Source organism: Calypte anna, chromosome W, assembly GCF_003957555.1.
Source record: "Calypte anna isolate BGI_N300 chromosome W, bCalAnn1_v1.p, whole genome shotgun sequence".
NCBI classification, from domain to species: Eukaryota; Metazoa; Chordata; class Aves; order Apodiformes; family Trochilidae; genus Calypte; species Calypte anna.
The window spans coordinates 20,148,344-20,173,404 of record NC_044276.1 but is presented as its reverse complement, the minus strand read 5'-3'; the positions used below and the strand labels follow the sequence as shown (position 1 = coordinate 20,173,404).

General features: G+C 39.4%; 1 protein-coding gene across 1 annotated transcript in view; it reads left to right on the top strand.

Annotated features, from left to right (window-relative positions):
• Positions 1-25,061, top strand: part of LOC103534790 (collagen type IV alpha-3-binding protein-like) — a 204,049-nt gene that overhangs the window by 142,523 nt on the left and 36,465 nt on the right. Inside the window, exons 4-7 of the mRNA XM_030468387.1 lie at positions 8,046-8,153; positions 8,958-9,096; positions 9,754-9,837; positions 17,344-17,501. Of these exons, the coding sequence (XP_030324247.1) occupies positions 8,046-8,153; positions 8,958-9,096; positions 9,754-9,837; positions 17,344-17,501 (489 nt within the window). The remainder of the gene's footprint in view (positions 1-8,045; positions 8,154-8,957; positions 9,097-9,753; positions 9,838-17,343; positions 17,502-25,061) is intronic.

Sequence of the window (25,061 nt, the reverse complement as noted above, 5' to 3'; positions counted from 1 at the left end):
ATTAACTGTAACTTCAGTCCACAGATATGTATTCTGAACTGCCCTACCTGTAGTGTCTGTGTTGTTCTGTCTACAGCAATACAAGGTAGCCCTTCCTTGGCTCATCCTAGCAGTATCTCTTCTTTCTTCAAGTACATGTTGAAACCTTTGCAACAAGACTAAAGTTTTTCATATTACCTTCCAGCTTTTTCATTTTGTGTTTCTACTTTTTTTCTATGTTATTGTTTTTCTAAAGCTATTGTGGCTTAATCTCATGTATGTTTTAGTAGGATTTGCCACAAATACTGCAGAAAACATTTAAGTCAGTTTCATCACTTCCTATGGTGAGCTGTGTGTCTTGGAGGAGCTACCTGCTGTTTGTGTTATGTAAAATAATAAATAATGTATAATACTAACTGATAATATCTGCTTTATTGGACAAACATATGAAATGGAAATGCTCGAATGGAATAATTCCTTTAAGATGTGGATAATTTACCTTAAGTGATTTTTTTTTTTTTAAGAGGGGGAGCTTTTCAGTGAGTATTTGCTTTACTCCATGGTATTATTTACCCACTTTAGGAAATCCTTAAATGATGGATCAGTGTGAGCCATAATGGAGGTCTGCAATATGATTCTGTATACTTAGCTAATTTACTCAAAGCAGGTTTTTTTATGTACTGCTTTGTTGCTGATACCATCACCTGCTCTGGTAAAGAATCTCATGAAGCTTTGGATCATGTGTCTCTTTCCTATTGTCTATCATAATGAAAAAACATTTTGAAAGGATTAGTGTATTTCATGCACTACCTTAGAAAGCTGAGGGTGTTGGAATGTACTAACAAATGTCAGCTTTAAATACAGCTTTGAAGCTATGATGTATGCATGGAGTTTCAAAGAACAACATCTATATACTAAGCATGGTAATTTAGCACTAGTGCTTGATGCTATGAATTGATACAACCTTTGCAAGTTATTCTGTTTTCAGTCAGAGACTGTTGGCTTCTATCATGTGGACTACCTGCTTTTCCATTTTTTATCTTGGGAAACAAAAAATTGTGTAAACAGAAGCAGCTTGTGTCTACATTCCTCTTCTCAATGTAATTGAATATTTCTGCAGTGAATAATTAATGATAATTTGCTTTGCAAGACAAATGTGACAGTGACCTGATCCCTGTGATAGTAGAATAGTGGGGCTTTGCATGATGCATGCTTTCATTGTTTATGTTAAGCTGCTTGCATGTGCCTGCTGTGAGCTGGATGACTCGTCTCTGCATCAGTTATAAAGCAATACTTGTTTCTGGTTCTTCTGAAAATAAGTATTCTTCATGCAATTTTCACTTTTTCCCCTTTGGCTAGCAAATCATAATTCAGTTTTGTGAATATTATCTGTAAACTAGGTTTGAAGGTGGATGGGGTTGAAACTGGGCTCTCCAGAAAGAAGCCTAAGGGTGGTCTACCCAAGATAAGAGACAAACCAGCAGCCCAGCTGAAGTGCATGTACACCAATGCACGCAGCATGGGCAACAAACAGGAGGAGCTGGAAGCCATCGTGCAGCAGGAAAGCTATGATGTAATCGCTATCATGGAAAAGTGGTGAGATGACTCCCATGACTGGAGTGCTGCCATGGGTGGCTACAGGCTCTTCAGAAGGGACAGGCAGGGTAGGAGAGGTGGAGGGGTAGCCCTGTATGTTAGAGAGTCTCTTGACACTGTAGAAGTTGAAGTCAGCAATAATAAGGTGGAGTGCCTGTGGATCAGAGGAAAGGCCAACAAGACTGATATCGTGATGGGAGTCTGTTACAGACCACCCAATCAGGATGATGAGGATGATGAATTATTCTACAGGCAGCTGGCGGATGTCTCAAAATCATCATCCCTTGTTCTCGTGGGCGAATTTAACCTGCCAGACAGCTGCTGGGAACTCCACACCACAGAGAGGAAGCAGTCTAGGAGATTCCTAGAGTGTATAGAGGAACATGAGTGTCTAGCTCATGTACTCAGCCCTGGTGAGGCCACACCTCGAGTACTGTGTCCAGTTCTGGGCCCCTCAGTTCAGGAAGGATATTGAGGTCCTGGAGCGGGTCCAAAGGAGGGCAACTAGGCTGGTGAAAGGACTGGAGCACAGATCCTATGAGGAGAGGCTGAGGGAGCTGGGGCTTTTCAGCCTGGAGAAGAGGAGGCTCAGGGGAGACCTCGTCGCTCTCTACAACTACCTGAAAGGAGGGTGTAGCCAGGTGGAGGTTGGTCTCTTTTTCCAGGCAACTCTCAGCAAGACAAGTGGGCATGGTCTTAAGTTGTGCCGGGGGAGGTTTAGGTTGGACATTAGAAAGAATTTCTTTACTGAGAGGGTGATCAAGCATTGGAATGGGCTGCCCCAGGAAGTAGTGGATTCTCCATCCCTGGGGATATTTAAAAAGAGACCGGATGTGGCAGTCAATGCCATGGTCTAGTAACTGCAGCGGTAGTGGTTCAAGGGTTGGACTTGATGATCTCTGAGGTCCCTTCCAACCCAGCCAATTCTATGATTCTATGATTCTATGATAATTTCCTGCTCCAACTAGTAAATGAGCCCACCAGGGATGGAGCCCTGCTTGACCTTCTTTTCACAAACAGAGAGGGGCTGGTGAGAGATGTGGTGGTCGGTGGACGCCTGGGACTTAGCAATCATGAAATAATAAAGTTTTCAATACTCAGGGACACAAGGAGGGTCGTCAATAAAACTTCTACGTTGGACTTCCGGAGGGCAGATTTTGGCCTATTCAGAAGACTAGTCCAGAGTATACCCTGGGAAACAGCCCTTGAAAACAGAGGGGTTCAAAAAGGATGGTCGTACTTCAAGGAGCAAGTTTTGAAAGCACAGGAGCAGGCTGTCCCAGTGTGCTGAAAGGCGAGCCGGCGGGGAAGACGACCAGCAAATGTCACGCCAATCCACAAAAAGGGCCGGAAAGAGGACCCAGGAAACTACAGGCCTGTCAGCCTGACCTCAGTCCCTGGCAAGGTTATGGAGCACATCATCCTGGGGGCAATCACACAGCACCTGCAGGATGGACAAGGGATTAGACCCAGCCAGCATGGGTTTAGAAAGGGCAGGTCATGCCTGACCAACCTGATCTCCTTTTATGATCAGGTGACTCAACTGGTGGATGAGGGGAAGGCTGTTGATGTGGTCTACCTGGACTTCAGCAAAGCGTTTGACACCGTCTCCTGCAGCATCCTCCTGAAAAAGCTGGCAGCCCGCAGCTTCGACAGGAGCACCCTGTGCTGGGTTAAGAACTGGCTGGAGGGCCGGGCCCAGAGAGTGGTGCTGAATGGGGCTGCATCCAGTTGGCAGCCGGTCACTAGTGGTGTCCCCCAGGGATCAGTGTTGGGCCCGGCTCTGTTCAATATCTTCATCGATGATTTAGATGAGGGGATTGAGTCCACCATCAGTAAATTCGCAGATGACACTAAGATGGGGGGAAGTGTGGATCAGCTGGAAGGCAGGAGGGCTCTGCAGAGGGACCTGGACAGACTGGAGAGTTGGGCTGGTTCCAATGGGATGAGGTTCAACACAGCCAAGTGCCGCGTCCTGCACTTTGGCCACAACAACTCCATGCAGTGCTACAGGCTGGGGACACAGTGGCTGGAGAGCAGCTAGGCAGAAAGGGACCTTAGAGTTTGGATTGACAGGAAGCTGAATATGAGCCAGCAGTGTGCCCAGGTGGACAAGAAGGCCAATGGCATCCTGGCCTGTATCAGGAACAGTGTGGCCAGCATGTCCAAGGAAGTGATTCTGCCCCTGTACTCAGAGCTGGTGAGGCCACACCTTGAGTTGTGTGTCCAGTTCTGGGCCCCTCAGTTTAGGAAGGATATCGAGGTCCTGGAGCAGGTCCAAAGGAGGGCTACCAGGCTGGTGAATGGACTGGAGCACAAGTCCTATGAGGAGAGGCTGAGGGAGCTGGGGCTGTTCAGCCTAAAGAAGAGGCGGCTCAGGGGAGACCTCGTCGCTGTCTACAACTACCTGAAGGGAGGTTGTAGCCAGGTGGGGGTTGGTCTCTTTTGCCAGAAGACTTTCAACAAGACAAGAGGGCATGGTCTTAAGTTGTGCCAGGGGAAGTTTAGTTTAAATATTAGAAAGAATTTCTTTATGGAGAGAGTGATCAGGCATTGGAATGGGCTACCCAGGGAAGTAGTGGATTCTCCGTCCCTGGAGATATTTAAAAAGAGACTGGATGTGGCACTCATTGCCATAGTCTAGCAACCGCAACGGTGGTTCAAGGGTTGGACTCGATGATCTCTGAGGTCCCTTCCATCCCAGCTAATTCTATGGTTCTATGATTCTAAAAGTAAAAACATTGCATTTGTGTTGTGTGCTGTTTGGTTTGCTGTTTAATCTGCTATATTTGCTTCTTGGTTGCAAATAGTTAAAACTGCCTAAATGCTGTTTATCCAGCACCTTTTTATTGGTAGGATTTGCAAGCTAATAGCTGTATACAGTTCAGAAGCATGGATAAACTGTCTAGTGGAACTGTTAATCACAAGAATAAGTAACAGTCAAATAAACATGCTGCTGAAAAGGTACCTTAAAAACTTACATATTGATATGATTTTTTTCTTTCACCTCTCAAATTTTATTTTGTGAACTAAATTAATTGAGCTATTACTATAGCTATTAATATAAAGATAATATCTGAAGAAAATTATTTAATTCAAATGCAGATTATAAGTAACGAGATTTTCTAATTCTAAGATTACATCCATTCTTTTAAGTTATTAAAATATGACTTTGATTAAATCTTCAAATGAAGCCGAAAAAGGCCAAGCAAAACTGTTTAGAGACAAAGTTTGAGTCTTTAAACAGCAAAGGTATTTATTTTCGGATCCGGGGAACCCCCAGCTCGTGCTGGACAAAGAGTTCCAAGGGTTAAGGGAAAGGGTTAGGATATTTATACAGTAAAAGGGTAGGTTACATCATCCTTACATACATATTCATAACAGGTGGAGTCTGGGCGGAGTTGTCTTTTTGGGGATGTGTTCGGGGGTCTTTGGGGGTCTTCAGATGAAGTAACGAAGTCTTCCTCAGGGTTGAACTTTTTACCTTTCTTGCTCTTGATGACTTCATCCCCTTGTTATAGAGGATAATTGGCCCCTTGCAATAAAACTTCCCCTTATCTGCTAGTTCTGGCAGCCTCATCCTGCCTTTCGTGCCGGTGTTTACACTCCCCCAGTGCCCAGCTGTCTCAGTGGTGCCAGGACTTACACTTCTAATTATCTCCAAGACAGAAGTTAATCCCGTTAGGGTCTTGACATGTCTCATCTGCTTTTGGTCACTTCTTTCTTAGTTTATCCCTGAATTCTACTGGTTATGAACATAAATTCATTAACATATATTACAAGTTCTAATTCTACATAAAGTAAATTCACACAAACAGTTTGGCCTGATCCACTCTCTTCTTCACAAATAGGGACATTCAGATATTTCACTTCATAAGCTTAAATCCTGGTCTTGCGTAGATATGTTTCACTCTCTTAAAGGATAAAATCAGAAATAATTTCCTGTCCTTACTTAAAATAATCTGATGTCAATGGAATGAATATTTTGGCTAGATTTTAAAATTGAGCTGTTCATTAAGTCATATCCAATTGAAATTAAATTTTACCTTATTTCTTGTGTGTACAACTTAAACAGAAAATAGAATGACTCCCCATAGTCAAACTGACTGTAGTAAAAGCTAATTTAAAGTCATCTTAATATTTGTAGTATATGATTAAGTAAACATTGAAGTTACCAAGAAAACAGCAAAGTTTTGTTTAGATTTGCATTTAGAGAAAATCTGAACAGAAATGTTTTCTGATGGTTCGAGGTGTTGGTCCAGTATAAAAAATATGTTTTCAAAGCCAGATATGCTGCCTAACACTTGAACTGATATTCTAGAAGAACCCCATGTATCCAATATGAATGTTTTTAATAAAAAGCCTATTCCAGAATTTTAGAGCTATCTTATAAAAAAAATAGTAGGAACAATTATTTAAAAATTGAGCTTTCAGTACTTCTGTTGCTACACTTACATATCTATATTGTTAGGATTCTTACTCTGTATAAAATAGCTTTAAATGCATGATTTATAGCAGAAATTCCTAAATGTATCTTGCCTTCTATAATTTCACTCTAAGCTGCCTTTTAAAAAAACTTATATTTCTGCTATTTCAGGTAACTAACAATATTTCTGGGTTTTTTGCTAATGAACTAAAGATGAACTAGATATGCCTTATTAAATCTTGTGAACTTATGAGTGCCCATGTTTTGTTTTGTTTTATTTTATTTTATTTTATTTTATTTTATTTTATTTTATTTTATTTTATTTTATTTTATTTTATTTATTTTAAGTTGATGATCAGTTAGCCTTTTCCCACAGACTCTTGGTCATATGAATTTTTCTACTTTGCTTCTACTCATCCTGTTTCTCTTCTGTTTCTTCAATACTTTTTAGTCTTCTACCTCATTCTTTAAATGGGCCAGATAGAAATTGACTCTTGGCTCCTTCTTACTTGTTTTTGCAGGGTAATCTCATTCAGTCATGTTCATGCAGGAATTATGTTAATAACTCTGGAACTCACATTTTTCTTTTCAGTCATACCTTCATTTCTCTGAAACTTTGTTTCTCTGTCATTGCTCTTTGTAACACAAACATACATATTTTGTCCTGCACACTTTCAGTATTGTCCAAATTCTCCTGTCCTTTCTTCTTGCTTTTAATACTCTTTAAGTTAATTTGCATCTTAATTGATCAGCACTTTCCTGCCTTCCCAAAGCCTATGCCATTTTCAATTTTCAACAGCTATAATTTCATTGTTGCTTCTTGCTTGTTCCATATAATTTGTTCTGTCTCCCCTTCTCCCTGCCCCATCTTATTTTCTCTACATCTACAGAATTTCTTATTCCTGCCAAAGATCCTTCACAATATTCACTGGCTACTCAATAAAGTTCATCTATTAAAATATTACTCTGAACGATCTGTTTCTTTTGTCACAAAAAATTTGCAACTGGCCTATGACAACGGAGATGAGAGATTAGCACACAAAGTATAGAATTATAGAGTAATTTTTTATTCATGTTCATGGGGTGTCCTATTTAAATTGGGCACACCAAATGCTATTTTACCATGGTTCGTGTTCAGATACAACATGATTTGACCAATCAGTGCTTAACACACACATAGTACTTTTTTTGCAAAGCAACTATAATTCTATGGCATCATCATTCATCTGCTTTTTTTCCTTGATCTAGATGTCTATATTTTAGGGAAATATTTTTCTTCCAGATCCTCACTATGTACTTCTGTTTCATCTGTGAGGACATTTGTCAAACTTAATATATTTACATCTTTTTCATGCTATTTTAATCAAGAGATGTTTTTCATTTTTGGCATTACTTCAGAAATTACTATTACTGTCTTTTTCTTGCTTTCAGTATCTCACCTTATTTTATGTAGACTTTTATTCTTTGTCAAAAATGATTTCAGCTAGTATAAAGAGTATTGCTGAAGAAGTCTGGAACAAGCAAGAATATCTGGTTTTCTATGATCAGTGTTTATTTTGTTGAATTTAGAACTAAAATGGCACTATTTGAATGACTGGAAGGATTAATTGATGTTGTTGATTGATTGTCTTAAAACCAAACCATTTTAATACTTTGATTATTTGTAGAGTATTCTAGATTTTTTCAAATGCTGTGTGAAAATTGCTTGATAGGGATTACATATACCAAAATAATGGAAATATTTCCCCTTTTTTTAATTCTTAAATATATGTTGGGTTACTTTTTGGGGGGCACATAATAAATTGTAGATAACTACTTTTTCCCAGATTATTATGGTAACAAAAAATAGATTCATAATAACTTTTCAGATTCTACATCAACATCTTAAATTTGCAGACACAATCAGTTACTAAGCCCCTGCTGCTTCCTGACAATAAATAAACAGACTGGTTTTAGAGGAGATGACATTAAACTTGCTTTCATGATTTCTTTTTTTTTATTAAAAGCCTCAGCAATCTAGTTTTGTGTGTGGTTTGGCTTTTAGACTGAATCTGGTGATGGATCAGAGTCAAGCTTACGACGCCATGGCTCTATGGTGTCTCTTGTTTCTGGAGCAAGTGGATACTCTGCAACATCTGCCTCTTCATTCAAGGTAAGTGAATAACATTTTCTTAGTATTGGTGTGTTAATAACACGCAGTTGCAAAGGAAATAAGCTATGTGAAGATTTTTTTACACAATTATAGGGAACCCTCCCCCCAAATATTTGGTTTATTATGTTTTAGTAATGCAGCATGTGATGATGAACAGATTGTGCAGGAAACTTTTTCATGCCTCTGCATATTGTCTCTCTTAAACTATGGTGTTATTTTCAAATGGCAAGAAAATCAAACCTGTGCGAGGATTTTTTAACCTTTCCTGGCATATTTCGAGGAATATACGGGCTTCTAAATGAAAGGAAATGCTGATTCTGTGACTTAACAAAATTGATGAATATTTATTGACAAATTAAGGTTTTCCTTGTTGCATATATATAAATATTTAACATTTTAACTTGGGTGTGCTGTACTTCTGGGAGTACAGAAGTGGAGCAACACAAGAAAGGGGGGAGTAAAGATCAGAACAAAGTTCTTAAACTAGAACTGATTGTTTTCAAATAGGTATAAACCCGGTAGCATGCAAAATTGTTTTTAATAAGCTTTTATTGAATGCTCTAAAGTAGCATATGCAGTCAAGAGTAAAATTTGATACCAGTGGACTAAGTGAGTAAGAAACACTTTTACAGTTTCTTATGTTTCCTAACATAATAGTATTTCATAACTGTTGATATCTGAAATGTCTTTAGTGTACTTGAAGAATTTGTTCTTCATGCATGCAGAAATCCTTTTTTGTTTTTTTCAATAAACTACTGCTGAGTATGTAGAAGCATTTCAGCCTTTATTCTCTTGTATTTTCAGAAGGGCCATAGCTTACGCGAGAAGCTTGCAGAAATGGAAACCTTTAGAGACATCTTGTGTAGACAAGTTGATACTTTACAGAAATATTTTGATGCCTGTGCAGATGCAGTTTCCAAAGATGAACTTCAGAGGGATAAAGGTAAAACTGTAATTCAAAACTCATCCCATGGTATTTAATTTTTACACAGTAATATCCCTTGAAATAATTAGTATAAAAGTTACTACTAATACTAGCACATAGTTACTTTGCCTCCCTGCTTCTTTGTATCTGCCACATCAACAGGCTACTGGTGGGGCCCAGAAGGTCTTAGGTTAGGATGGCTATAGGAAATGTTTATCCTGGTTCTCTCAAGCTAGGACAATATTCATCTCCACACTTTTTCTGACAACCTGAACCTTTTGGTAGTGAGAAAACAGTAGATAATGGCTATTCCACTGCTTTGAGGACTTTCTAGTGTAGAAGAGTAGATAGTTGCTCAATTGTGGCCTCCTGCTTATCTAGTAGTAACACTGAGATAATGTTCTTCTTACCATTGAATCAAGTGCTGAATTTAGACACTGAGCAATTGTTAGTCTCCTGATGGTTTCTGACAGTAATGTTGATAGTGGTCTTGGGTCAAAAAAAAAAAAAACAAAAAGGAGTGGTGGTGGTTTTCCATGAGTGTTGTTATAGGAAAAAATCTTAAACGTTGCTTAGTCATGAAAATTTTCTTAATTCTTCCATGCACACTAAAGAACTGGGAAAACTTTCTCACTCCCATAATACACTCTCTCTCTCTCTCTCTCTCAAATTTAGTGGTAGAAGATGATGAGGATGATTTCCCTACAATGTGTTCTGATGGGGATTTTTTACATAACAGTAACAGTAGTAAGGAAAAACGTAAGTGTGTCAACTTGTTTACTGAAAATTCATACTAATGGTATGATAAGCTTGATACAAGAAAGGTATATATTCTCTTTTCTATGTAGAAAATTATAGTTGTTTGAAAGTATGTATGAATCATAAAGAGCAGATAAGGAATGGTTGACTGAGTTATTCTTAATTCAAACAAATATTGATTCAAGCCTGTCAAACTGGAATTGCCTATTCTGTGTCCAAGGCCACTCACTGCATCCATGCAGTAAATGTGAAGAACTCATGCAAGTTGAGTTAATTGCTGGTTTAGAAATCTGATACTTCTGGCCTGCCAGAAGTTGTGTATTCATTTAAAATCTATTTTCATTCTTCTTATACTTTCTCTTGTTTCCTGACTGAAATTATTTCAGTACTTACATTCTCTAGTTGTTGACAATTCAGTATTTGTTAGACTTTGGTTCAGAAATGTTTGAAGCAGTTCAATTTCAAATTTGATGGAATTGCCAAAAGAAGTACTTACTGAAAACATTTTAAAAAATGTAGACAATTTCTTCAAGAACCTGGAAAATATATGGGCAAAATAAGACTTTTCTTTCTTCTGTTTTTTTTTAACTGGCTCTAGTTCCCATATGTTGCATGTTTCCTTGCTGTATTTAAGTGATCTTTCTAGATTATTGCCAAAACTGTTACAAGGAAAGGAAATTGAAGGATCTTTCAGTATATTTCCATATAATTAATCATATGAGTAGATTTAAAAAAAAAAAATATTTAAAGTGCTTGCTCTGCTGAGGATTAATTGTAGTGCTGATTTCAGAAGTTAAGTACTATATAAATCTGAAGTTTTGATTAAATCTTTCTTGCCTCTTATCAGCAAAGATAAGCTTGCAGCACTCACCTGTACACTGGGACAATTGGCTAGTAAGATGGATTAGGAATTGGTTGAAGGACAGAGCTTAGAGTTCTAGTCAGTGGGGCTGAGTCAGGCTGGAGATCGGTGACCAGTGGTGTCTTATCCAATATATTCATTCATGGCTTGGATGAGGAGATAGAGTATATCATCAGCAAGTTTGATGATTCAAAACTGGGAGGGGTGGCTGACATGCCAGAGGGCTGTGCTGCATGACCTGGACAGGTTGGAGAGCTGGTCAGGGAGAAACCAAATGAAGTTCAATAAGGGCAAGTGTAGGGTACTCCATTTGGGGAGGAACAACCCCATGCACCAGTACAGGTTAGGGGTTGACCTGCTGGAAAGCAGCTCTGGGGAAAAAGACCTTGGTGTCATGGTGGACAACAGGCTCACCATGAGCCAACAATGTGCCCTGGAAGCCAAGAGGGCCAATGGCATTCTGGGGTGCATTAAGAAGAGAGTGGCAAGCAGGTTGAGGGAGGTTGTCCTCCCCCTCTTCTCTGCTCTGGTGAGGCCTCACCTGGAGTATTGTGTGCAGCTCCCTCCTCACCTTGGAGGCAATGAGCACTAGTGGCACAACAAAGGTAATACAGTGCTTGAGAGTGAGCTAGTCTGTGGCTGTGAGTTTCACCTTTTATTGGCCCCCTGGTCTTGCACATGCTCAATAGGGGGCCTGCCCTAATTGGGCACAGGTGGATTTGATACCGGCTCACACCCACTTCTCGGTAATCAGAGGCGTCTGATTGCTTTGTTCCACTACAAGGAACTACTGGAGAGAGTCTAGTACAAGGCCACTAAGATGATTAAGGGACTGGAGCATCTGTCCTATGAGGAAAGGCTAAGAGACCTTGGGTTGTTTAGCTTAGAGAAAAGGAGGCTGAAGGGGTATCTTATCAATGTTTATAAATATCTAAAGGGTGGGTGTCAGGAGGATGGGTCTGGACTCTTCTCCATGGTGTCTGGTGACAGAACAAGGAGTAAAGGACACAAACTGGCACACTAGAGATTTAAATTAAATGCAAGATAATACTTCTTCACTCTGAGGGTAACACAACACTGAAATAGATTGCCCATGAAGGTTGTGGAGTCTCCATCCCTGGAGACATTCAAGACCTGCCTGGATGTATTCCTCTCAAACCAGCTCCAGGGGATCCTGATCTAGCAGGGGTGTCGCAGTGCGAGACGGGGACCCAGTTTGATGCAAACAAATGTCCAACTTTATTGAATCAGAAGGCGATATTTATACACTAATCTAAGAGCTAATGCCACGTATACATATTGCTGATTGGTGATTTCTACATCTCGTTACACACGTTTTAACTTGATTGGCTACAAAACCTTTAGCAACAATTAACTAACAAAGCTTATCTTTCACACATTCGAGCTTCTTCGTGGATATTGTAATCGTGCCGAGTCCCTTAATCTAATCGTCTTGCTTACTCCTTAACCTTCGAATGTTCTAACGTGCTGTTCCTTGCGGTTACAAAATATGCTTTAAGCAGCACTGTCCTTGCACATAGCCCAAAGCTTATGTTGAAATTATCAGCAATTGTTCGGTGCTGACAGTCTGAGGCTGTACTGCCTCAATTCCCCCTTCCGATTGGACAAGATAAACTCGTTTCATGGCACGATCAAGCATCCGTTGAAAGCATTGAAAAATACAGGGTAGCAAGGTTAGAGAAAGTAAAAAAGCAAGTAAAGCATAACAAACAGTCTTAACCAAACTTCGCAACCATCCCATTAGACCCCATCCTGAAAAAAGTTTATCAAACCAGTCCTAATTATCCTGTGATTGCAAATGTGCAACCCCTTCTTTAAGTGATTGTATTGCAGCATGTATAGATTGAGAGTGATCAGAAAGATTCATACAACACATTCCATTAAAATCTTCACAAATATGACCTAAAAGCTAACAATAAAAAGAGCAGTACAACAGAATAGCACAATCAACAATCAACATATAGACGAGGGATCCCTTAGTCAACATATAAACGATCACATGAATTACAACATTAACAAAACATGTTATCAATACAACACAATACTAAAAGGACATTTCACACTGCAGTGGAAGGACTTTAACAACTTTTTAGTATGAGGAAGTTCAGATGTCCACTGGCGCATAGAACCAAGGGGGTAGAGGAGGCTTATCCGACAAAAATTGGTCAGGGGGCCCCAAAAGCGTCCCCAGACCCCTCCCGGATCACAGCACGGTGGAGTCCTAGTTTCCTCCATGGTTGCCAAATTGAAACCTAAAAAGCGTAATAAAATTGTTAAGAGACAAAACTCCAAGCCTATAAACAGCAAAGGCACACACACACTCTTTTTTTTTTTTTTTTCTTTTTTTTTTTCTTCTTTTTTTTTTTTTTCTTTTTCTTTTTTTTTTTTTTTTTTTTTTGACTCTGTGTTCTCTGTACGAGGAGCAGTTCTCATTCTCCTCAGAAACTTTCAGGCCATGGTCTATAAAAAAAAACAAGCCCAGGGGAAGCAATAAAAGTTTGTTAGTGGATTTAGATACATTTTTAGAGGTATAATTATAATAAAGTGAGCCACATATTTTCTTTAGGTAGCGTAAAAGTTACTACAGGTGAAACAGTAATAACAGGAATTATTAGTCCTGTGCGGCTCGTAGCCTGTATGGTCGAACATTTTTCACTGGAATCCATCTAGGTCCTTGATCTGTGGAAAAACAAGCATAACCCCTCCCCCAATTTATGAGTGAATATGGGCCTTTAATTTGTCCCGTTTCCATATCTTTAATAAGGACTGGAGGTCTTTCCTGGAATTGGAAAAGATTATTACTCGCAAAGTGTTTAGCAATGGGAGGCACATCTGAAGTATAACAATTTAAAAAGTTAAAAGTATATATAGCCTTGAGCAGTCTCTCTTCAGGTGTTGATAATGCTCCAACTCCTCCTTTTTGTTTCTGTAATATAGTTTTTAAGGTATGGTGGGCTCGTTTTCTGAACAGCAGCAGTGTGTGCGGGGGGGGGGGTGAGAAGCGGCTGCGGAAGCAGGAGTGGGAGTGCTCTCCGTACCAGGAGCAACTCTTGCTCTCCACAGCAACATTCAGCCTCCAAAAAGGAATACTCATTCTCATAACTGTGTTTTTTGTCTTACTTCTCACCAATATATAAGAAAAACTAACAACCACCACTAGAAGATTCAAAAATGAAATTATATTGCTACTAAAATCTGGTAAAGTCACCCTGAAACAAAATGAAATGGTACAATTTCCTAAACCAAAACTGCAAGTATAATTACCAACCAAGTTTTTTATCTCTGTATGAAACACCAGTGTATCATGCACCACAATATACATCAATATGGAGAACTATATTGCAGTTATTGAGAAGGAGTTAACAGAGTATTAATGAGCATTTTTGTGTCGTATGGCATCAATAATTGAGCAGTAAAAAGAATGTTGCAAATGAGATGACTCAAACCGATTTCAAACCGTACTGCGCAATGACAACTTTGGCTTCTTTTACCATTTTCCAATCTAATGCAACCCATTGACCTTCTCCTCCTGGTCCCACAATCACTGGAAAACCATCGAACTCATATTGGGAACCATTTCTCCTTCAACTATAGCATTTTAAATAATTCCCTTCCATCTAGTTGCTGGATACACATTACCACCCCCCCCCACTACCCTCCCCTCCCCATGCTGGATCTGGAAGAGGTAGAGCAGTGGGTGTTAAAGGGTTAAGGGAAATAGGAGCAGGAATAGGGAACAGATCAGGGGGTAAAAATGGATTAGTGCCCCATTGTTCGGGATGTTCTCTGGAGCAAAAACTAGAGTTTTTTCAGGGGTATACTCATCCTTGGTCTCCAGTTCTTTCAGTTTCTTCAGCAGCTTCCTTAGTTGCTTGTCTCCGAGTCCCAGTTCTTTCCTTGATTGTTGCTCTATAGCAGGCACTGATGGTGTTGACAGGTGGAGTAGAGTATTAATTGATGGCAACTGTGGTTAAGAAGATAAATCAAGCTTCCGAGGTGGAAAGGTGGCAGAGCAGTTGGGAGCCGCGGCAGGCAGGCACGAGGGAGGGAGTCTGCATTCCAAGATTCCTCGCCTGTGTTCTCCGGCTTCTCTCCCTCTGGGAACTCCGATGATTCTGGTGGTGTTTTCGGTTGCTTTTGGTTTTGCTTCTCGGTCCCATTTTTACTTTTCATCCAGCCCCCAGGGTCAAAGGGTTCTGGGTCCAAATCCACATTCACCATAGCGGCAGTGGTTGGCAGCGGGGGGGCAGAAGGGGGAGCAGATGAAGTAGTAGACTCTTTTCCTTTTAAAGTTTCAAAAAGTGTTCGCCAAGGTGCTAAGAGTTTGGCATTTTCATTATTGCCCCGTGTAGTGGCATCCCATAATTTAACTCCGACCTCGTCCCAAAATGTAGGGTCATAAATAGAGACCGAATTGATGTCAGGAAAATGCTCACAGGTCCATTTTAAAACCAGTTTTAGATCATGGCCTGATATAACTTTTTTATCCTTATTAAGTAAAGTCTTTAAAGTATAATAAACGTCTCGTTCTTCTTTTGAATCCATAACAAAAAGAAGTAAGTTTCTCCAAGCTTCACCTACCAATCGCGAGGAGGTGATGAGGTGCGCACCAAATAACCGGCTTCTTCACAGCCTTTCTTCTTCAAAATCAAAGTTCTTGGAGACCTGCGACCGGAAAATCTTCAAACCGACATCACGTCGGGGTCACCATTTGTCGCAGTGCGAGACGGGGACCCAGTTTGATGCAAACAAATGTCCAACTTTATTGAATCAGAAGGCGATATTTATACACTAATCTAAGAGCTAATGCCACGTATACATATTGCTGATTGGTGATTTCTACATCTCGTTACACACGTTTTAACTTGATTGGCTACAAAACCTTTAGCAACAATTAACTAACAAAGCTTATCTTTCACACATTCGAGCTTCTTCGTGGATATTGTAATCGTGCCGAGTCCCTTAATCTAATCGTCTTGCTTACTCCTTAACCTTCGAATGTTCTAACGTGCTGTTCCTTGCGGTTACAAAATATGCTTTAAGCAGCACTGTCCTTGCACATAGCCCAAAGCTTATGTTGAAATTATCAGCAATTGTTCGGTGCTGACAGTCTGAGGCTGTACTGCCTCACAGGGGGATTGGACTAGATGATCCTCAGAGGTCCCTTCCAACCCCTTACCATTCTGTGATTCTGTACAGAAGTCCACAGTCCCACTAATCCTATTTTATATATAAAAGTCTACATTTTTGAGGACTGTTAAGTCAAAACAAACTTCAGAAAACTGAAAAGTCCTTGTTTAAAAAATGTTAAGTGAGAATTTAATTTCACCACATGAAGACAGGCTGAGAGAGTTGGGGTTGTTCAGCTTGGAGAAGAAAAGGCTCTGGGGAGACCGTATTGTGGCCTTCCAACACCTGAATGGGACCTTACAATAATGCTGGAGAGGGACTTTGTACAAGGGAATGTAGTGATATGACAAGGGCTAATGGTTTCAAACTGAAAGAGGTTAGATTTAGGTTAGACATCTGGAAGAAATTCTTGACTGTGAGGGTGGTGAGACACTGGAACAGGCTGTCCAGAGGAGTTGTGGATGCCCCAACCCTAGAAGTGTTCATGTCCAGGTTGGATGGGGCTTTCAGCAACCTGGTCTAGTGAGAGGAGGAATCAGAACTAGATGATCTTTAAGGTCCCTTCCAACCTAAACCATTCTATGATTAATTTTTTAAAAAGATATCTTTGTCAAACTCATTTTTTTGTAAAATGGTATAGGAGTTTCAGCTTAATTTTCCTGTAGAAGATTTCCTTACATCTATGCTCTTCTGGTGTTAACCTAACACTGCCAAGTCCACCACTAAACTATGTCCCTAAGTGCCAGGTCTACATACCTCTAGGGATGGTGACTCAATCACTTCCCTGGGCATCTTGTTCCAATGCATGACAATACTTCTGGTGAAGAATTTTTTCCTATTATGCAATCTAAGCCTCCCCTGGCACAACTTGAGGCCATTTCCTCTTGTCCTATCACTGTGGGGGGTTAGTGAGCAGAGGCCTGGTTCTTACCAGCTGGGCCTGGTTGTTGACAGCTTAGGAACAGATGGCCTGGTTTTTGGAACTGCAAAGCTCCAGAATAATTGGATTATCCAACACATTTGATACTTTTATATCATACCTTTTTATGCTGAAGCTTTTAAATCTATAATTACCTGCTTAAAGCAACCTTGAAATGTTACCATTTGGGTTTGCATTTTGAAATTATTCCTTAGTGCTGTATCGGACATGTTTTATGGTTGCTCCCTGTTAATTAGATCACTTCAAGCTGTCAAACTGCTATTGTTACAAAATATTCCCATTCCCTTCACTCGTGATTTGCCGAGTAATACAGCATTGCAAGCAGACTTGAAATACAGTATAGCAAGATTAAGCACAAGGGATGTCTTCCTCCTTTTGAATCTCTTTCCTTATCCTGTGAATAAATGAAAATTGTTAACACTTTTGATTTTGATTTTTAAATTAACTTTCTACTAAGTATTTTCTTAAAAAAATGTAATATAAAGCATATATGTAAAATGCTTATTTGAGTTAAAGGCAGTTATCAGTGAATAACTATCATGTTTGGGTTTAGTGTTTCCACATGTAACACCCAAAGGAATTAATGGCATAGACTTTAAAGGTGAAGCTATAACTTTCAAGGCAACTACTACTGGAACCCTTGCTACGCTCTCTCATTGTATTGAACTCATGGTAAAATGTGAAGAAAGCTGGCAAAAAAGACTAGATAAGGTAAAATAATTTTCCTTTTATTGTTGTTAAATTGTTTCTTTAGCTTGAAATAGAAATTTCAAATTTTCTGGTTTTATTTTTTTATTTATTTAGGTATTGGTTTTATTTTTATGTACAGCATTTATTAATTTTAGAATCATAGAATCATTGGCACTTTAATTATTTATTACTCCTATATAATGTTAAAATCTAATCCTGACTGTTGGTGATAGAGTAAAATTATTCATCATATTCTTTCTTTTCACAGCCCTTGTTCATATAGTATTCCTATGCTTTTTATATCTCTAAAGAACCTGATAGCATTCTACAGTAACGTGCATTGATTGCAGCCTTCTAAAAGAGACCTAATTATCCATGCTTGCAAAATGATGTGCAGAAAAAGATGTTTTAATTGTGATAAGTGATGGCGACAGTACTGAGGAGAACAACCAGTTCTAACTTTAACAATCTAAAATACAATTTTAAAAAATTATTTCATTTGCCTTTAGGAGATTGAAGAGATTAATTTAAGTAATGTTTTACACCAATTGGTCATTTTTTGTATTAGGAGAGTATGTAATATTATAATATCTGTCATTATAATGGCAGTGATAGTTCATGATAAGCCTACTCAACCACTATAGCAACTCAAAAGGAGCAGTGCCTTTTATCTGAAGAGATGTGCTAGAAACATGGCTAGGTTATACTTCAGGCTTTGATTTCTAGAATCCTGCCATCACTAACTAGTGTCCTGTACAGTCCTTTAGCTGTTGTCTTATTTTTAATTTAAAATGTTTCTATATGGTTTATATCACACTTCAAATCTTACTCTGTATGTGTTAGTGGTACACAGTTCAAATAATGAAGTAATTCAGACAAATACATCCACTTTTGAATCCTTGCCCCTGTCTCCTGGCTCTTCTTTGTCCATATGTCAAAGGCCTGGTCCTATCTAAGTGCGTTGTGAATTCTGTCAACACTTTATTTATTATTGCTTCATCTAGGTAGTTGAAGGAATTATATCAGACCTAAGACTTGAAGCTTGTTTGTAAGATCATGGGGTAATTCAGGTTGGAAGGGACCTTGAGGTCTGTAGTCCAACCTCCTGCTTAAAGGAAGTACAGTTTGAGATCAGACCGGGTTTCTCAGGGCTTTATTAAGTCTGGTTTCAAGTCTCCAAAACTGGAGACTGCTCAGCCTTTCTGGGCAGCCTGTTCTGCTGCTCAAGTGTTGTTATAGTGAAAAGGCTTTTTATTATATCCATCTGGAGTAGCTCTTATTCCAGTATCTGCCTATTGTTTTTCATCTTCACATTATAGGCTGCTGTGAAGAGCCTGGCTTTTTTTTTTTTTTTTATGACGTCCTTGGAGGTATTGGAAGGCTACTATTCAGTCCTTCCACAAAAGCCTTCTCTTCTCTGGGCTGAGCTAACAGTTCACTATTGCTGATCAGACTTAGAGCATGAACGAAGTGAAATTTTTCTTGTCAGTAGGTTAGTATATGTTAACACAGAATAACATGTAACATAGAATTTGAATTGATTAGTTATTTGTCACGTTTTTCTTTTTCTGCAGACTAACTTTAAAGCATTTGTCTTTAGCTGCAAGCAGTTAAATTCAAACTTAAATTTTGCTTTGAGTCTTGTGACTGATACATCATACCGCAACATACCTCCTCATATAGCATAAGTAAAGACATTTTAAAGGGGGTCACAAGCTGATTTGGACTTGGTTTCTCAGAAACTAACATAGCAAAAGCTGCTAAAAAACCCGTGATTTTAAGTTTCTCTCTTTCTGGTAGGCCTGCAACTTGGTCACACTTGTCTGTGAAATTTTCTGGGGTTTGCAGCACACTCATGGGGAAGTACTGCAATTCTAATATAAAATAACAGGTTTTGGGTTTTTTATTCCTCTAATTGCTAGCCTTTTAGAAGAGGATATTTTGATTAAATTAAATAATATAAATTGTGGTGAGTTAGCCTTGGCTAACAATGAAATGCTCACCCAGCTGTCCACTTACCACTCCATCCAGCAGGACAGGGGGAAAAATACAGGATGTTTTCTTGACTCCAGCAACACTTTTCTATTCTTGTTTCCTTTGGCATCAATAAATGGCATTAATGTGTGAACTTCTCTTCTGAATGTTACATTTTACTCTAAAATGTTTGTGTAGTTTATTTTGTTCACTTTTCACTATTTTAAATTAAATGTTTCATTAAATTTTAGAGTTTAAATACACCAGTAATTTTCCTTCTGTGCAATCAATTTTGCACTTTCTGGCTATTTAATATTGTTGCCAAGAGAAGCTGGCAACTTTGGATAGTTGTCTTTTGACATGTGAATTATCACTATTTTCAGATTAAAAGTACAAAGTGTGGGGATTGGAGGTGAAAGGGTATTGTTTTTGTTTGGTTTTGGTTTGGTTTTCATTTCAAGTTTCTGGTAAAAATTCTACCCATGGGATATGTCCCACACAGGGTGAGTATACTGGGTTCTGGAGCCTGAACCTCTGGTCTGGTACATTCTATTGTGGAAAAGGGATTGTTTTTGAATTGTGGGTAGTACAGGAAGTACGAGTCCTACAGGAATCCATCGGATTTGGGGTCGTGGGTCCCTTTTATGAATAGTGGGTAATATGAGTCCTATGGGAATTGATCAGGGATTGTGAGTTAAACTCTCACCACAATAGGTGTCTATGAATCTCGAGGGCACATTCTGATTTTGGGTTAGAGTCCCACCCGAATCACAGGGGTGCATTCAGATTGGGGGTTAGAGTCCCACCTGGAGCATCTTTACTACATGAAGGGATTGTTTTTGAATTGTGGGTAATACGAGTCCTACAGGAATCCATCGTATTTGGGGCTGTGGGTCCCTTTTATGAATAGTGGGTAGTATGAGTCCTATAGGAATTCATCAGGGGTTGTGGGTTAGACTCCCAAAAAAGATATACTGGCCTTGTCTCTATATGGGATTTGTGGTTGTCTGTTTTGGTAATATCGGTCTGTTGTTATTTTAAGTGTGGAACTGAAATTCCTTGTCTTGTATCATGATAAATGATTGATTTGTAATTGCAAAAGTGTGAGTGAGTGAGTGAGATGTATCACTGATATGAAGTGAGTGTGGACTCTGGATCTGCGGTTCTGTTATCCTGCAAGGGAAACAGCTAGAGAAAGATGAATCGTAAGGTATGTGAAATTACCGAAAGTGTATGTATGCTACCCCTTTCATGCTGGAAATTAATGTTATCTGATGTATGATCTGAAGTGTAGAAACTGTGAAAAGTTTTTGAAGTTTACTGGGAATTGGGTTTCACTTGCCCTAAGTGTAACCTTCAATCTAATTTGGACAATCAGTGGTCAAAGGCCAAAGTTGTTAAATTTTTTGTCGGTTTGGAGGAGAACAAAGTGAGTGTCATATTCCAATTAATTATGTTTTGTTGTAGCAAGGATAAGTGGGATGAGGTGCTGTATGTGGATGCCTGTTTATTTTGTATGGAGGGCCAGAGATTTTAAAAAGTGTGGTATTAAGGAGGATTAAAACTAGTAAGAAAGATTGTCGTAAGTTGGTGAAAGGGGATGAGGGTGTGGAAGATGCGCAGCTGTGGGTATCCTCAGCTCCCCCTTCCCACTGCAAGGGGAGTGAAAAGGGGGGGGAAGTGGGCAATCAAAGGAAATAGATTTCAGTCCAGCAGCAGGGAGAAGGAGACAAGCACTTGAGGTGGAGAGACAGCTTGTTTATGTTCATGTCCCTTTTACAGCGTCAGACCTTTTAAATTGGAAACAGTCTGTGGGGTCTTATTGGACTAATAGAAAGGGGATGTATGGGCTAAGGCATATAACCCCATTGGGGGGATAGAGACCCTCCTCATTACTAAGGAAAAGCGAATAGTTTAGGAGGAAAGTTTAAAAAGGGGAACAGAAATATGCACAAGATGGTATTAACCGGGTTAGAAAATGCAACTGCCAGAGTTGTAAATTGGTCTGCTATATTTGCAATAAAGCAGGGACCTAGTAAAATTCCTGTGGAATTCTTGGAGTAACTTAGGAGCACTATGAGGATGAAGCTAACTGAAAAATATTTAACATGTTGTTTATGAGTCAGTCAGCCTCAGATATCAGAAAGAAATTGCAGAAATCTGAGGGTACAGGAGGAATGTCATTCTCACAGTTGACTGAAATAGCATATAAGGTGTACAGTAATCTAGATGAGAAGGAGAAAAAATCAGAGGCCAGGGCAGAGGGAGACATATAGGATCATCATATTTGGGGAATTGCCGAATTGAGCTTCGTTAGGGTTTAATCAGTGTGCAACTTGCCGGGAGGAGGGGCACTGGAAAATGAATGCCTGAACAAGAGCTAAAAGCTAGGGAAACAGGGGGAACAGGTGGAATTTTTGATAGATACAGGAACTCCTTTCTCTGTTTTGAATCAAGAATTGATACCTGTAAGTAGAGACTCTGTAAATGTGACAGAGATTACTGGTCAACCGGAAAAGGCACATTTTCTGAAACCTTTAAATTTGAACTGGAAAAACAAAATGGAATATACTGATTTTTGTATTTGCCAAATTCTCCTAAACCCCTGCTGGGTCAGGATTTGTTAGACCCAAAATTGAAGAAATTGTTAACCCAGTTTACGCAGGGGTGTGGGCTTCTAAAGTCCCATGGGGGAGCAAAAAATATTGCAGTGCCTACAACAGTAGAGCTCAAAAAGGGAGGGAATCCAGTACAAAAAAACAGTATCCATTGAATAGGCAATAGAAGGCCTGATCAATAAATTTCTAAAACATGGGCTGTTAATAGAATGTGGATCAGAATATAACACCCTGATATTGCTGAGGAAAAAGCCAGCCGGAACTTAAAGGGTAGTGCAGGATTTAAGGAGAATAAATGAAATTGCTAAGGATCTGCACCCTGTGATATTTAGCCCCTATACTCTGCTTACTAAGCTAAAGTATAATTAAGTATGGCTCACTGTATTGGACTTAAAAGATACATTCTTCTGCTGCTGCTTGCCTTCAGCCAAAGAAAATCAGAGGCTATTTGCCTTTGAATGGGAAAACCCTACCACAAATAGAAAAACCTAGCTTACTTGGACAGTGTTGCCCCAAGGGTTTTAAAAACAGCTTGACAGTTTTCAGAAACCAGTTGGCCTGGGAACTTGAAACGTAGGACCCTTCCCATTTCAATGGATTGTTAGGTTATTGAATTTCCTAGGACTAAATGGTTATCGAGTCTCTCAACAGAAAGCCCAGATGGTACAACGGCAGGTGACATACCTTGGACATGAGCTATCTGGAGGACAAGAAGAACTGGGAAATTAATGGAAAGAGGCAATCTGCAGAACCCCTCTTCCTCAGACAGTAAAGGAATTAAAGACCTTTCTAGGAATGACATGTTGGTGCCGTATGTGGATTGCTGTGTATTCCAGTCAACCAGACCTGAACCCCTGGAAGATGCACATGAATCCTGGTTCACGGATGGTAGCAGCTTCGTCAGACAAAGTGTCTGGAAGGCCAGATATGCAGTCTGTCTATTGGAGGGGTACAACTACTGGCTAAAGTTGCCATTATGTATTGCCCAGGGCACATAAAGGGTGACACTGACCAAGGAACAGGTAACAGATTGGCTGATCGCAAGGCTAAAAAGGACAGCAGAAGAACCAAAAGGAAAGCATGTTTTGGCCTTGATTTCAGAGAACAGAAATAAGATTCTAGATGAAAGAGGGAATTGTTCAGTATTCCAATTCTGATGAAAATTCATACAAGAATTAGGAGGACATATTCGTTCCAAAGGCTGGGCCTGTTTGAGTGATGGCAGAATTGTGGCTCCTGCTAATCAGGTATGGGGAATTGTTAGGGAAGAACATTATAGGACACATTGGGGAGCAAACTCTTTATATAAATTCTTGCATCAGAAATTAATAGAGAAAAAGTTGTATACAATAGTTGTGACCTAGCAGTGTGAAATATGTCTGAAAAACAATCCCAACACAGGTAACTGAGTACAATTAGGAACCACTGGAAAGGAAAAATGCCAGGAGATCATTGGCAGATTGATTTCTTGGAGCTCCCAAGAAAAAGGAGGTATAGATACCTTTTCATATTAACAGACACTTTTCCAGATGGCCAGAGGCATACCCGCCAAACTAATAAGGCAAGGGTAGTCTCAAAGATACTCTTAAATGAGATTATCCCTAGTTTTGGGGTACTCTTGAAAATGTCATCAGACAGGGGAACCTATTTTACAGCAGAAATTGTACAACAAATTAGTAAGGCCTTGGGAATTAATTGGCAGTTGCATACCACAAATAGGCCACAAGCAAGTGGGCAGGTGGAGAAAATGAATCACTTAATAAAGCAACAGAGTGCCAAAATATGCCAACAAACAAATAAAATATGCATTGGCCGCAAGCCCTTCCAGTGGCCCTTTTGAGAATCAAGGCCAAGCCAAGCATGAAGGAAGAACTGAGCCCCTTTGAAACATTGTATGGAAGGCTGTAACAGATACAATATTGGGGTGAGTGTATGATACAAACTGGTAACCAGAATTTATAACAATATGTAACAACATTGGGAAGGCAACTGCAACAAATTAATAAACATGTTCTGGGAACCAAGGCAAGAGGACTGGATTATCCAATACATCCTTTCAAACCTGGAGACTGGGTTTATATTAAGAATTTTTCAGGCAAACCACTGGAAGAGAAGTGGAGTGGTCCCTTCCAAGTACTTCTTACCACTTTTACCGCAATCAAGATTGGAGAATGACCTGCCTGGATACATTACAGCAGGGTGAAGAAAGCCCCTCCTCCAGAGAGGTGGAAGGTGATTCTGAAAGGACCCTTACAATTAAGACTGCAGAAACATTCACAGAATGTCTCAACTTCATAGTAGTCGTAATATTCTGTTTAATAAACAGTAATTTGTAGCTATTGTAGTATTAGGGATGTTAGTATTACTAACTTGTGCTTTGTTTCAATGTGTTCATTGGTGTGGTAAAAAATCTGTTATAAACTATGAAGACTGGAAAAGAAACAAGATAAGGAATCAACTGGAAACAGGAAAATATTTTTCTAAATCATTTGAGAATAATTCTTCAATGTAAAGGAATTTACATAGTATAAAGAAAAGGGGGGAATTGATGCAAAGGGTTAAAACTTTCTAACATGGTAACAATGAAATGGACAGGAAGAATGTGGCCAGGGTGGGAATCATTAGGCAGGATAACTGATTTATTGCAAGGGCAAATGAGAGGTGCTACTGATACACTTAGAGAAAAGCCAGACAAGAAGTTCTGGTTTGCTGCATCAGCATTTCTTGCCTAAATGCAAAAATTCAAGGCCTGGGGTTAAAAGTACACTGTCAAGAAGACTTCAAACCTTCCTCCCTATGACCCTCGCCCACAACTACCAGCATGCATGCAGAGATGGATGGAATCTTATGTCAATAACTTCTAGGAAATTATTTGAATAACCCCATTTTTTGTATGCTTCTGTAATGTGTATGTACGATTTGTAAGGATAAAAGTGTAACTGAATAACCAAGTGGTGTGCGTGTTGGGTGGAGCTATCTCCTGTGCACC